The sequence below is a fragment of the Cynocephalus volans genome, chromosome 2, assembly GCF_027409185.1.
Source record: "Cynocephalus volans isolate mCynVol1 chromosome 2, mCynVol1.pri, whole genome shotgun sequence".
Lineage (NCBI taxonomy): Eukaryota > Metazoa > Chordata > Mammalia > Dermoptera > Cynocephalidae > Cynocephalus > Cynocephalus volans.
This window is the reverse complement of record NC_084461.1, coordinates 69,455,180-69,470,382: the sequence shown is the minus strand read 5'-3', so window position 1 is coordinate 69,470,382 and position 15,203 is coordinate 69,455,180. Positions and strand designations below refer to the sequence as shown.

The following is a 15,203-nucleotide window of genomic DNA, read 5'->3' as shown; positions in this document are numbered from 1 at the left end:
ACACATCCAAACTCCATCAGAGCACAAATAGATGGTTTAAAAATCTTGCTTAATAACTAGCTATTTTCAAAATTATTAGCCCCCAAATTTTAAATGTATTTGTTTGTCTAGTAATTTTTTTGAGTAGGAAAATAGATGTAACATGGTTTTTAATTACTTGAGAAAGTTTATATATATTACAATTTATTTTTATGAGACATATGAGGGTACTTCCAAAAGTTTGTGGGAAAATGGAATTAAAAGATAATACAGATCCTTCCACAAACTTTTTGAAGTACCCTCATATGACCAATAGAACATAAAGGAGCAATTATGAGTCATATTAAACTGTCCACACACTGTGTTAAGAAACTTGTAATAATGCAAGTGATGCTATAATGTAACCTCTCACATAAATTAAGTTAAACATTTCACCTAGTAGAAGTATATATGAGACCTCCTTGAAGAATCTCTGAATCAGAAAATGTCCTAAAGGAAGCAACACTGGGTCTACAAGATACCTGAAACATCAACCTTGAGATACCACTATTGATCAAAACATCTGAGGACCATACCACAAATGGATATCTAAAACCTTAGGTCTACTGGTTCTAAAGCAGAAGACACTCGCCTTCCAATCCTATCCAAAGTATTCTAAGGTTTTGATCCCAGCTTCCTGGTCTGGTACCCCAGTACTCAGCAGTTTGGACTCCAGGCTTTCCTCAAACCTCAATACCCCCAAACATGGACCTATTGCTCCTGTACCAGCACCTTAAATATCCTTATTCCACCAGCCAACTTGGTCCCCTTCCCAGGGAGAATGCAGTCTCCACCTTCTTGACATAGCATATAATATATGAACTTGAAGAACTCTATTTTGATGACTTTAAAGGAGGAGAAAAGCAATAAACAAGTTACAAGTTGGGCACTGATTTTTTTCAGCATACTTTAAACACAGGCTAAAGAGTTTTGTGCTGTACACACAGTAGGAACTCATGTATGTTTTAATGAAAGTTTCAAACAGGGCTCATTTTGCCAAGAGTAAGCAAGGAAATGTTTCCTCCATATGGAAGCACAAACATTCACCTGTCCAGGAAAGCTAAAATATAGTCTCTTACAAATAAGAAAATAAATTTATTTACCATTTATGTCTTCTTCCAGGCCTCTGGATCCATTTAAAATCTGTTGCTTTTTGTATGTGTGGTGTTTTGTACTAACACAGGTTAGAACAAACCTTTTAGCTAATTAACCATCCCTGTAGCAGTGTTTCACATTTCTTTAGCACCTTTCCTTTAGAACATTTTTAAACCAGGGTTTGACTTTTCAGTGAGATTCTATTACCATCATATGTTCTAACCCAGCATCCTACTTTTACCCTAATTCCTCATAATGTTTCAAACATTTCCATGGTTCAACAAATAATTCTCAGTAAATTTGCTCTATTATTTGGACTTTTTAGTTTGAACATACTTACATTAGTTAAATAGTTTTTCATTATTTTTCTTAATAGCTTTCACTGTTTACTCTTCAAATCTCATTTCAATCCCTAGAATCTCCTTAATCCACCAAATTCATGTTCCAGTTCATTATTATGACTTTGGCTAGATTTACTGTTTACATAAATATAAGTATAATATAAATATATAAACTTTCTTAAAGGTTCTTTACAATCAAACAAGACTCTAAATTAAATTATCCACCAAATCATTTTCTGTTTTCTGCTCATTATAATAATTAACTAGAATCATTTTTGCCCCAGTCTTTAAGAACCTCTCTAACCCACCTTTTTCTTCCTGTTCAATAAGCTGCCTTAACTCTCACTGTATTGGCAGTGATAATTTTCCCCTGAAAATATGTTCTTCTCAGCTCATTTTCTCTAAGAGGTTATTATTTTTAAATTGTAATAATGGTAATAAAAACAACAAGAAAAAAGCCTTATTCCTTTTCCTCAAATTTCTTTCTCATCCTTCATTTATCCCTCTTTCAGTTTTACTCAGTCATGATTTCTAGGAAATTCTTCCTCTGGTTTCCTTCACTTCTGCTCAATCTCTTTCACTTTTTCTTTATATCCTGCAATTCCTTCCCAACCACTATCTTGTCCATAATTTGACCTCAATGTATCTTTTTAACCATTTCTTCCACAATTCGTCTTAACCCCTACTCCAAACTTGTCTCTCACTATTCCCCAAATACAGCATACTCTCTCCAGCCTTCACAGAATGACACTTACCCTTCTCCCCTTCTACAATGCTTTTTCTATCCTCTTCAGAAAACCTGACCTGTTACCTCCCTTTGCAAGTTTGTGGACAGCGTGATGGATATTCTACTTTTATTCAACTTCCTTCAACCTCCATCTTTCCTGTTTTCATGCCATTCTCTTCTATGCAATCCAAAGACTTCCTCTTGTTCCAAACCATAGACAATCCTCTTCCTCTTCCTCCTTGATGATTTAAACACTGATGATTTATCTCAAACTTTCTATTACTCTTTCCTTATCCTGGCCTTTCTCTTGGTTTGGTTCATGCTGCCTTTGAGAAGGTTTATCCTTTGGCTACTTCTTTTGTCCCATATCTCCATGAGTATCCTTCAGGCCTATAACAAGTGGACAAATCTTCCACATGAAATATCTGGGTTACATGTTTACTTCTTGAGCCAATAATAGAATGGATCTCCAGAAAAGGCAGACATTCAGTTGCTGAATGGAAGATATGTTTCCTTTCCTATTCAAAAGCTGCCCTTCTGACTAATTAAAGAAATATGTCAAAACAGTTCCCAAGAAGAGCCCATATGTCAGCCAAAGAATCAAATATTTTGAACCATTCGGTCCATTTTTCAATAGAGATTAAGAACAGAGGAAAATAAAAGAGACAGTGAAGAAATAAATCAGAATCCAAACTGAAATAAACATAGAAATCTCTAATTATAATGTAAGGGGAAAATACGTAAGCCTAGAACTCTGCTGAAGCCAAAATCCACTATGTATATGTCTAAGGTGTTTACCACATTTCTAACATATGCCATCAGCTTTTGATCGAAGACAAGCATAAGCACTGAAAGGGAAAATGAGACTTAAAAAGTCATGCAATGCTAAGAATAATGGGTGTGAATAGGAGGCTTTGGCATAATACAAATAATTCTTTAATACAGTATGCTTCAAAAACACTGGGCAAAAAAACCAAAAACAAAACAAAAAATTGTGTATACTTGGAGATGTCAATGCTTTGGGGGAATGGACTTCATAAACTACAAAGCACCATTCAAATGTAGGCTATTTATCATTACTCAAAAGAAGTGCAATTACCACTCATCCACTGCTGGGTGGCAAATGGAATTAACTGTGTCCTACCACCTATTCCAAGCCTACAATGACAAAAGTAGTTAGAAAAAACAGAAGATTGGGAAGGAATTATTTCTTCTCTTAAATCCACACTACCCCCTTGGGAACTGAGTTCCTTCAGGCTCAAGTAGTAGACATGAGAGTCATCCAGAAGCAGAATTCTGTCTCAACTGGGCTGTCTGGCTTCAAGGATCAAATAAACATATGTGTTTGTGAAAGTGGAACAGCTGCTCAGCTAGTATTGGATGCCCACTTTTGAGTCCTCGGGATGTTTCATTTTTCTTAGTCTACTACTCCTGTAGTCTCTGAGAAGTATCTGACTAAAGAGGAAAGATATATAGAGGGTTTGAGTTCCAGGTCTCCAGGAGACAAAGAATTACTTCCTCCTTAAACCCATCAGAGCAGATGAAGCAGACGCCATCACAGTGTTTCAGTCTTGGTTAGAAGTTCCTCGCCATTAGTTCATTCAACAAACATCTGTTGATGCTGTGCCACAGCTGATACTGTGGGTTTCAAAATGAGTAAGACAAACCACACATCCCAGGGTATTCCAAAAAGTTTGCGGAAAAATAGAATTAGAAGATAATACCAATCTTTCCATGAAATTTTTGAAGTACCCTCAAATATGTTATAGAAGACACACACGAATCCATAAATAAAGCTTCTCACTTTGTAGATAATATTAATTTCCTTCACTCTTCTTTTTTACCTTAAAGCTCTACCTTCTAGCACACCATCTTATAGGGGATAAGTAAACAAATAATTCTGTTACAGAGCAATTTGTGATATGAGAAAATATATGATATGATATATGACACTGGAGTGACAAGAGTAGGTGGCATGTTAGCTGGGTCTTGGGCAGTAGTTGGCCTGGTAGACACTGGACCCTATAGAGTAATAGGAGAAACTCACAGTCCAATGGATTTGTATTTCAAGAAACGGAATTAAGATTTCTTCTGAAATCTAAACCAGTTACTAAAAGAAAGAGCAATGTCAGTTTAAATGGGAATTACATACTACTTGCTTTGCTTTCCTTAAAAAAAAAAAAAAAAAAGTAGAGGTAGAAAATTCAGAGCAGAGCAGAGATATTAATTTTTACTAACAATCACATGCAATAGAAATTCTAAATATCTGTCAAAAACAAGGCTAAGTGAACTATTTTTGAAGCCAAAAAAAAGACCCCTGGGCGAGAAATTTTACAGTCATCCTCTTTCTAGGTCGGAGCTCTCTTAGAGACAAAGAAAAATCTGGACCTGGAATAAGAGGGAGACATCAGGAACCCATTCACCACCCTGACAGAGATTTGTTTAACAAACAGAGGAAGGGCCAACGTAATCAGATATCTCAGGAAATGTGAATGGACTGAGGGGAACAAATGAAAAATTATGACTCCAGAGTAAAGGGTAATACATTTTTAGAATATCCATGAGGTTAAGTTAGGTGGAAAAGAAAAAGAAATTATTAGAGTATGATAAAGGAAAGAACCATTTTTCATGTTTCTCCACAAGAAAACATTCAGTATGCTTTGCAAAAATTAAATTTGATATTTTAATGTACCTGACCGAACAAGCACTAAATGAATTCTGTACTGAAATTAACTTAAAAATTCCTAATACCCATTCTATACAATACAGAATCAGGGCAGGGGGACAAGGAATGCCTCCACATAAAATAAATGACTTGTTCTGGTTTTTCTTTATTAAGCATGAATGAAGGGAATCTCAAAAGTATATAAAATAGAATCCAAGAATGCTAGTTTTCTTTCTTTTTTTTTTTTTAAAGGAATAGAAAATCATCATGAAGAAAGGATCTTAGGAAGTATACTAATGTCATTAAAATATAATTGGACTTGCAGGAACAATTACTGTGCTGTACTGTAAGGGGAGCTGTTGGCACATAAGAGCAAAGCACACGTATGAGCTCATAGCGGCCTTGGCAAGACCCACTTCCAGCTAGAAGCAGTCGTGTTTCAACACCTCCGATTCCCTAATGCTGACAAACTAAACAACTTGTTTTGTCTCTGGGAGCTCTTCTCTGGTGATTAACTGTTTATGGCGAATACTAATTATATGAAAGTACAGTATTGAAGAAGTAGTGTCCTATTACCTCTACCTGTAGCCTTGACTTGTCTTTGAATCTAGAAGGTACCAGGTAGAGCCACTGCAAACCAGAACCAAGAAGACCTTCCTCCCCTGGGGTAATAAATGTATCTCCTACTTTTTAGTATAGCACAGATCACTGACAAGAAACCTCCTTTAACCTCTGGGCTCCAAACCAAATATAATAAAGTGAGTGTTTTTAAAGGCTTGTAGTAATCATACAGATAAATCTGCAGCAAGAGTTTGTGAATTAGTGAACTATCAGTGTCCTCAATTCCCCACGTCCCATGTTGAAAATTTACCCCAAATTGTCAGTTCTTAAGAACTGCACCTCAGATTAAAATCTTCTCACCAGGGAGTCTATAAGAATTTGTTCTTGTGTTTTAAATCCTAAGTGCTTGTTAAACTGCCAACACTGCAAAATTAGAGACCATTAAACAATATAAGGCAGCAAGTGATTAAATCTACCACATACACATTCAAAGCAGCTTAAGCTACTTTTTAATTAAAAATAAAATATCATTGGCTAAATTCAGATGTCTTAGCTATCCAGAAAAAGTTAGACGGCTGTTCAAAATGCAAAATGCACCTGTTAAGGTCAGATAGAAAAGGAGAACTAGGGTAGGGGGAGGTCTGAAAGGGGGCTCATTTTGGTCCCTGAGTTTCCAACGCTGACCTGGTTTGGGCAGTGGACATTAAGTGGGGAGTCACTGCTGTGCTGCAGGGTAAGGATGCCATGTGGCTGCTGATTAAATAAGCTTTATTAGCAAAGGCCTCCAAGGAGACAGGGTGTTCCACCTTCTTGGCAAGGGAATGAGTTGAGTAACAGCATTGCAGGAAGCTAAGGCACTGGAGATGTATAGATGGCTGAAGGAAATGTTAGTACTATTTTTAAACACAGCTTAAGCTAATTGATTAACATTTCTTGAAATGATTATTAGCTTTGGGGGAAGAAGGCATGGGGGCTTTTGAGTTAATGGGAGCACTTGAGATTAAAAGAAATTTTTACTATAAAGTTAAGAGTAAATAAATATTGTAGCTTTAATTTGTTCTTACTTGTTTAAAGCAAAGAAAAGAAAAAGGGCCAGGGGGCTTAGTCAACTTCAGGCAGGAGGCCAAAAATCTGAACATCAGACTTAAGGCTGGGATGATATCATTCACTCTGAAGCCTTGATACTCTTTCTGAAGCATGAGAAAATTTACTGGTAAAACCTTACCTCACCCACAGTTTTTTAAAATTTTTAACTCTATTTTTTTTCTTTCGAGAATAATTTTCCAAATATGCTTTCTGCCTTATACGTAAATGTTATGAATTTACTTTTAGCTTCAAACATGGTCTTACCTAAAAAACTTGCCCTAAAGTAAAGTACAGGCACTTGGTAGCTACAGGAATACAAGACATGATACTCATATTTAATCACTTCAGATGCCGCTGGAGTCTCTGTCACTTCAAAGTCATCTGAGGGTAGTTCTAAAGCCTCCTGTAAAAAAGGAAAAACAAAAACAAAATGTGTTTGTCAATTAAAAGACTACTAACATGGAGTCAGAAAGATGAGATTTTCTTCTTGCAAAATAAGTTAAATAAATATAGAGCTATGAGGTAAGGAAAACGGAGTTTCTCATATTAATATTTAACTTTTGGGTCCTGAGTAAATAGTAAAACCAGAAAACATTAGCATTAAGTAATTCCAGATTGTTTTTGAGAGACAAAGCAGCTCTGGGTAAAGAAACGGGAAAGGGAAAGAAAGCAAAAAGATCTACTGCAACGGCAACTCTGAAAAATCTTTACTGTACAATTTTAGCAACAAAATGATGGCTATACAAGCTACTTTCTTCCCTACCCGTGAAAGCTAAAAACATCCTAACAATTGAACAAGAGGCTGTGAAATGTCCCTAAAGATTTTATTGTGCTTGCCAAAAGATGATTCATTGTGTGCTGAACAATTCCCAGTTCCATTTTGAATAAGAAAGTTATTTTGCAAGAGGTTGAGTTTGTTAGGTATATTTCAAAACCTGAGATGATTCTGTTTTCTTCTTTATGGTGCTAGCTTTGGTATATTTCTAAAGTAAATCTTGATTTATAATAGAATAGATGGCAAATATTAATGTCAACTTAAACAGGTTTTGTAAGCAGAGATGGTGATAGTCATCTCACTTCACACCTAATCATTTTTTACTGGTTGATTTTTTTTATGATGTGTGGAGGTTTCTTAAGAATGTATCTTAAAGAATGTAGCTTAGAAGCAATTAACTGGACATGTTGAGTCAGAGTCTGGTTCCATCCACATTCACTTATTTATATGGGCCAAAGAATTTCCTTTGAAATTAAATTAGTACAAGGAATGAAGCAGGTTGGTTTGGCTCATTTCTACCTCTCATTAGAACAACAATGAACAATTGGAAAGAACTATAGGAAAGATTTCAAACTTTATCAATAGCAAAGAAGGTTTCCTGTGGAGATAAGTAAAGCCACCGACTACTTTCCAGATCTGTATCTCCTTTACTAATTCCCCACTCACAGTTGGTTCATAAGGGAGATACTACAATGGACATTTGTACAATGGAGATATTTACAAAATATTTTTCATTAATCTCCAGTAAACACTATCAATTAAATAAAATGAATTAAATAACAAGAGAAATCACTGAATATCCCAGACACAGGAAATAGATACCCTAGCAAGAAAGAGGTGTTTCTGCTTTGTTTTGTTTTTACATTTTCATTAGGCATAGTAATGAAATCTATATCTTTTTACAGCAATTCTTTTAACCAAATTCTTTTTGATCGATTGCATTGCTTAGCATTTATAATTTCTTTTCTTTCTTAACATTATAAAAGAATTATATCTTGGTGATATAAAAGAACTGCGAACACTACACAAGTACATAAAATAAAAACTGAAATTCTTCTCATTTCAGCACTCCTACACTTTAGATTTGTAACCATTTTTAACAGGCCAGTAAGTATGTTTCCAGAATTTTTATTTTTTGGCACATAAACACATATACACACTTCTTCCCCACCCCCACCCCCATTTAAATCATCTTATATATACATATGCTCCTAGAGTTGATGTTTTCACTCATACACATCTGCCACATGCTGCCATGTCAGTGCTGTAGATTTAGCTTTTTTTTAATGCCTTCACTACATTCAATTGTATGACTACACTATAGTTGTTTTTTGGTTTTTTAACATTTTCATATTGCTGGGTATTTTAGGGTGATTATAATTTTCTACTACTACAAATAATGCTGCAATGAATAGCCTAGGACATATATCCTTATACATCTCTGTATTTCTATGGTGCAGATTCTTAAAGGTGGAATAACCTTTAGGATACCTTTTGGTATCAAATGATGTGTACATTTTAAATTTGAAGAGATACTGCCAATCTGTCCTCAGGAAAAAGGCTGAATCAATTTGTATTCCCAGCAAACAAATTTTGGTTGTTTAAATTTCTGGTTTCTTGATTACTACTGAAGGTAGTAATTCATTTGTTTATTGGTAATTTGTATTCTTCCATGATTTGCTTGTTCTTTTCTTTGCCTATATTTCTGATATTCAGTTTGTTTGCATTTTTCTTATTGAATTATATAAACTTCGTATATTAGAAATAAGCTATTATCAGAGATAAATACATTTGTCTGCACCATAGAAAAACAGAGGTCACCTGAGTCAATTTGAACCAAAAGAACAACTTAGCTGACCCACAGAATAATGAGCTAAATAAAGTTGTTTTAGGTCTTTAAAAAAAAAGAAAGAAAAGAAAAACAGGTCTGTAAGGATACGTGTGACATATATGTATATACATGTACACATATACATATATAGAACGTACTCATTCAGTTCTTTCAACTCTGTCTATTTTTTTTATCGTAAAGAGTTTTTTTTACTTGTATGTAGTCAAATCTGTACATTTTCTGTTTGCAGCTTCTGAGTTACATGTCTTCATTAGAAGGCTTCCTATTCTGCCCCACCTCACTCTTAAAATTTATAAAAATGTTGAATTCCTTTATTACACACACACACACATGTTTTTTAAATTAACAGTTATATTAATAATCCATTTGAATTTTGTTTTTGTGTATGGTGTGAGGTAGGAATTTTTCCCAGATGATTTGTAATAATTCATCTTTTCCCACTGATTTTAAATGTGACCATTACAATAAATTAGGGGTGTGTGTGTGTGTGTTTATTCTCTGTTCTTCACTATTGAGTTATTTCACTTCTTAGATCATCACTATGCAATACTTAAGTGCATACCAAATCTAAGAAATTGGATAATTAATTCCTACAGAAAAATGCAAAAATAGACTGCCTGAGAACCAGTCCTACTAGAGAGGAAAAAATTTCTGGAAAGAATGTTCTTCACCCAAACTCAAATTAAGTATTCGGGAATGTGATGGGGTTGACACCACATATTTGCAACTGGTGATCAATTAGGAACAGATCCACATTCTTTGGACCAGTAAGGAGGCTCAGGAAATAAGGGAGAGAAGACAGAACAAGCTTCTTACAGAGACTGTTAGAAGTCTCACTACAGTCACTGTTCTCACTGGCAGCTGAGTGTCTTTGTGGGATTTGAAGATCAGGGGTACTTGCCCACTAATTGGGACTATTACTGTATTACCCATCTTATTCTGGGCATCCATCTCTGTGCAAAGACATTTTTGTTTCATTTACTCACAATAAATGCCTTGCCTTGTGTCTTCTAGGATTTTTCCATCATTCAGGGTCATCTTTATGATGCTCATGCAAATATTATCCCTTAGAGTCATGCAATTTGGAAATCTCACACTTCTGCATATTTTCTGCTTCTCTTTCCAGTTAAAAGTACCAGATGGTTTTAGAATTTCAAGAATAAGGTTCTAATCTTACTCATCTTTGTAGTCCCAGGGACTCCAGGACAGAGCTGTAAAGCCTAGTAAGCAACATTTTCTATTTCAGGCTACAGATCTCTTTCCTCATCTAAGCATATCGCAACAAACTTCATAGGGAATTTACCAGCAACCCCACCTCCACCCCAAAATTTGAAAAGAAGAAAGTGGAGAAGTAAAAATGCAAAATATCAGCAAAAAGGATCACAAATGGCAAATATGGACATGAAAAAGATATTCAACATCATTAGCTTCAGGGAAATGCAAATTAAAAGCAAAATGAGATAATCACTCTACATCTATCAGAATAACTAAAATAAAAAAAAAAAATAGTGACATCACCAAATGCTGGTGAAGATGCAGAGAACTACATCATTCATACATTGCTGGTTGGAACAGAAAACAGTATAGCCTCTCTGGAAAACCATATGGCAGTTTCTTATAAAACCAAACATACAATTACCATACAACCCACCAGTTGCACTTTTGGGATTTATCCCAGAGGGATGAAAAACCTGTACATGAATGTTCATAGCAGTTTTATTCAGAATGGCCAAAAACTTGAAACAGTTCAGATGTCCTTCAACAGGTCAATATTTAAATAAACTGTGATACATCCATACAATACTACTTAGCAATAAAAAGGAGCAAACTATTGATACACAACAACTGTATTAGTCCATTTTGTGTGGCTATAACAGAAATACCTGAGACTGGGTAATTTATAAAGAACAGAGGTTTATTTGGCTTACAATTCTGAGACAGCTGCATCTGGCATGGGCCTCAGGCTGCTTCTGCTCATGGCGGAAAGCAGCAGGCAGCTAGCGGGTACAAGCAGATCACATGGCAAAAGGAAGCAAGAAAGAGAGAGAGAGGAGGTGCTAGGGTCTTTTAAACAACCAGCTCTCACGGGAACTAATAGAGCAAGAACTCACTCATTAATCCCCCCACCTATGGAGAGCATTAGTCCATTCATGAGGGATCTGCCCCCATGACTCAATCAGTTTCTAACACTGCCACATTCAGGATCAAATTTCCACATGAGTTTTGGTGGGGACAACACATCCAAACTCTATCAACCTAGATAAATCTCCAGGGAATTATGCTAAGTGATAAAAGCTAATACCAAAAGGTTTTATATACTGTGTGATTCCACCTATAGAACATTTTTGAAACAACATTTTCTAAACAAAGAACAGAGAGCAGATTAGTGTTGGGGGTGGGCAGAAGTGGGCAGAGGGCAGTGAGTCGGTTATAAAAGGGCAGCATGAGGATTCCTTGCAGTGGTGAAACTGTTCTGTATCCTGACTGTGGTGTTGGATACATGAACCTACTTGCAATAAAATTGTATAGAACCAAATACACACACACATACAATGATTATAAGTAAAACTGGGCAAATCTGAATAAGATCAGTTGATTATATCAATGTCAATATCCTGGTTATGATATTATAGTATCATTTTGCAAGAAGTCACCACTAGGGGAAATTGGATAAAGGGTTTAAGGGTCCTTTCTGAATATTTTTTATTGCATGTGAACCTACAGTTCTCTCAAAATTTTCAATTAAAAAATAAAAAACAAAGAAATAGTAAGGCAATTTGTGGCTTGTTAAAAACTTAATAAAATTTCTAAGACCTCAAGGTGCTAATAATACAGAAGACAGACTGTGTTAGTAAAGAGAGTCTAATGTCTGGGATTTGTTTTAAAATAATATAGCAAAGGGGTAAATGGACAGAAGTGTAGAAGGGGTATGATAGGCCATGGAGTGATGATTGTTGGGGTTCTTTGATGGGTCCCTGGGTGTTCATTATACTATTCTATCTACTTTTGTGAATATTTAAAATTATCCAAAATAAAAAATATAATGAGGTAAAAATGTTTCTGAATACATGTTATAGTATACAGAATCAGAGAACTCTAATAGTAAAAGGAATTTGAATCATTCCATCCAACCCAACACTCTTATCTTATAGATATGAACAAGGCCCAGAAAGGTTAGTGGTTTACCCTGTCAGGTCCACCACCAGCAGACCTGAACAGCCCTAGTCTCGTTGCTTTATGGTGGGCGAGCAAATGGCCTGGGATTCCTCTTTCCCTCCTGTCCCCTTTGGAAGGAGACGGGGGAAGAGAGCCGTGAAGAGAGGTGAGCACACCGCTGGCCCCCAAAACAGCCTGGTCAAAGGACACTCATATGCGGAGGGGGTTCTGTCGAGCAGTTCCGTTTATTACCACACAAGCACTTGCTTTTAAAGGCAAATGGGGAAGGGAGGTTTTTTACATAATCTTATCAGCTTAAAGGTCAAGAGAGCATGCATCCTGTCTCAATGCCTAGCTATTGCCACCTCAAGAGCAGAAGCACATATTTGGCCAATATGGGCTAAGGCAAGGTTCCCGCAGACACCCCCATCCTACTTCCTCCCGGCACTGTCTTAGGCTGCCACATTAATACGCCCTTGTGGGCCCATAATGGCACCGCTTGTAATGTCACTTAAGGTGGTGTTAGTTTTTAAAGCCCGACATTACCCAATCCCACCAAGGTAGTTAGAGGCACAAGAAGGCCTATGACTAATGTCTACTGACACTGAAACCATTGCTCTTTGTACTGTAGTGTGCCACTTCTTAACAATTACTGTACTTAATTTGGACTGCTGTTCTGAACACCATAATATTAATTTTAACATTTTGAGTTACTTTGTTAACATTCTATTATTTTTCTTTTATTATGTGATTTTTAAAGGATTTGGGTATATTTAATTTGATATTAAGAGTTATTGGAAAAAGAAGTCACAATACATTTATTTTCTTCAAAATGTTGCTATTTCATTAAATAGGATACCTGTGTTTAGAAAATTACGTTCATTCCAGGAGCTAAAAGATTAAGTGGCTCACATTAATTACAGAAACCTTGATTTTGTTGAATTCAATTAACAATAAGTTGACAGTGATCTCTCATTTAAAAATCTGATATGAATTAAGCTTTGCAACTAAATCCCATTAAATAGGGATCATGCTGAAGACACATCATAGATATTTTATTGAAAGCAAACCCAAATAGTATATTGGGTTTTGGAAATAAGATCCATATCTCTATTTAGCCTACAGGGAAAAGTAATTGAAGGAAGAAAAACTTTTCTATCACTAATAATCTCTATGACTATTACTGAACAAACATAAGTAATGAGCTTCATTCATAATATCCCTTGAGGAAAAGAGAGTTGGTTTGTTTATCTTCTACCAGTCAGGTCTTTAGCGCAAACCTAACATTAGTGGGCTAGAATCATAGTCAAGGAGCCAAGAATGGCAGAGGGGCAGCACTATTCAGTCAGTCTTTAGCTGTATCCATGAGTGGATGTATCAACCATCTAATCACAATAGAAAGACGGGCTATGTAACATACTCTTTATTTGCTGATTTTCCTGAGCCAACAGCCATTTAATATTTTCAGAAGTAATAAAGACTGATAAAACCTTTTGACAAAACACTGAAAAATCAATTCCTTAAGAAAGAAAAAATTTTAATTATTAAAACACTTAAATTGAATTATAAATATAATCTGTGGGACTCCAAGTAACCAGCTCTTTCTTTGTTTCATGCTCATCAGGAACCACCATCATGGGGTGGTCTTTTCACTATCTTAGTTCCTAGAATGACTTTTTTTGTGGTCTCTGTGGCTTTTGGGTAAGTGTCTATCACAAGAACCTTTGCAAGCGAGGTCATTCTTTTAGCAACTGTAAATGTTGCATCTGGTACATAAGGGAGGGCTCAACACAAGGCAGGCACATGTCTGGCAACATCCAGGATGACACTGAAACAACAAAGGGTGGTCACAAGGTGATCCCAAAGATATCATCTTAGTGAGGCTCCCCTTTCCCAGTACTATTATCACTACCACTACAGATTTTTTAAAAAGGGAAAAAAAGAGGTGCCATTCTTTGCTCTCCCTGCTACATCAGATGGGAATGAATCAGCATCAGCATGGCCAATTTGGGTTCCTACTGAGAGGAAGAATCTGTCTCCTGTGCAGGATTAAATCCTTCTCTGCCCACTGGCATGCTCAAGGGCAAGGCAGGACGGAGGGATGCAGAAACCCACCAGAGCACATCTGGCAGTTTTCTGAATGTTTACAGCTGACTCCATTGTACTTCTGAGGTCCTGTTTCCTTTAAAACTGCACAGGAGACAGCAAAACAGCTAGTGCCCAGAGCTGGGCAGCTAATAAACAGGTTGAGCAAAAGCTGTAACTGTGAAAGAAGCTGTCTCTTAGATTCCACACTAGAGAACACAAGTTCTCTGGCAGGAGGAAATAGTAATAATGCTTAATAGGACCTATCCTACATTAATAGCCACTAGTCCTTACATCATAGTAATATATAAAAAGCATTGTTTTCCTAGAAAAAATCAGAATGACTCTGGAGGACTTTTTTAAAGGCAAGGCAGGTTCTTCTCATCTACTCTTAAGATTTCTACACACCTAAAAGCAAAAGAATTAGCAGAATAAGAGATCGGAAAGTCAGAAATTCCTTATGTGAATCATGACTAACTAAAAGAGGAGAGAAAGATTTTCACCTTATATTCTGAGCTTCAGAAATGCCACATTTGTTTCTCTTCAGTTACCCTTTACATGGTACATAAGAAAGACCTGCATCAGTTGTAAGGGTTTACAGTTTTTCTACGCCTATTGATGTGCATTATATCGTTTGATCCCAGGCTATAGCTGGAAAGCCCAAGGTCACCCAGCAACTAAGAAACTGAGCCAGGACACAAACCTAAGCCTTCAGGCTCCAAGCCCAGGCTCATTCCACTCTGCAAAGACCACGAGATTCTTGGGGGTGAGGAATGTTAAATAGATGTATTCCTAGGCTCCACACCCAAAATTCTGAATCAGGAGTTCAGGGGTGGGACTTA

At 36.3% G+C, this 15,203-nt stretch overlaps 1 protein-coding gene across 5 annotated transcripts in view; it reads right to left on the bottom strand.

Moving 5' to 3' along the window:
- ATG10 (autophagy related 10) overlaps positions 1–15,203 on the bottom strand; it is a 292,867-nt gene that overhangs the window by 126,766 nt on the left and 150,898 nt on the right. For all 5 annotated transcript variants that reach the window (XM_063086273.1, XM_063086272.1, XM_063086271.1 and 2 more), the window contains exon 4: positions 6,758–6,896. In XM_063086273.1, coding sequence (XP_062942343.1) covers positions 6,758–6,896 — 139 coding nt within the window. The remainder of the gene's footprint in view (positions 1–6,757; positions 6,897–15,203) is intronic.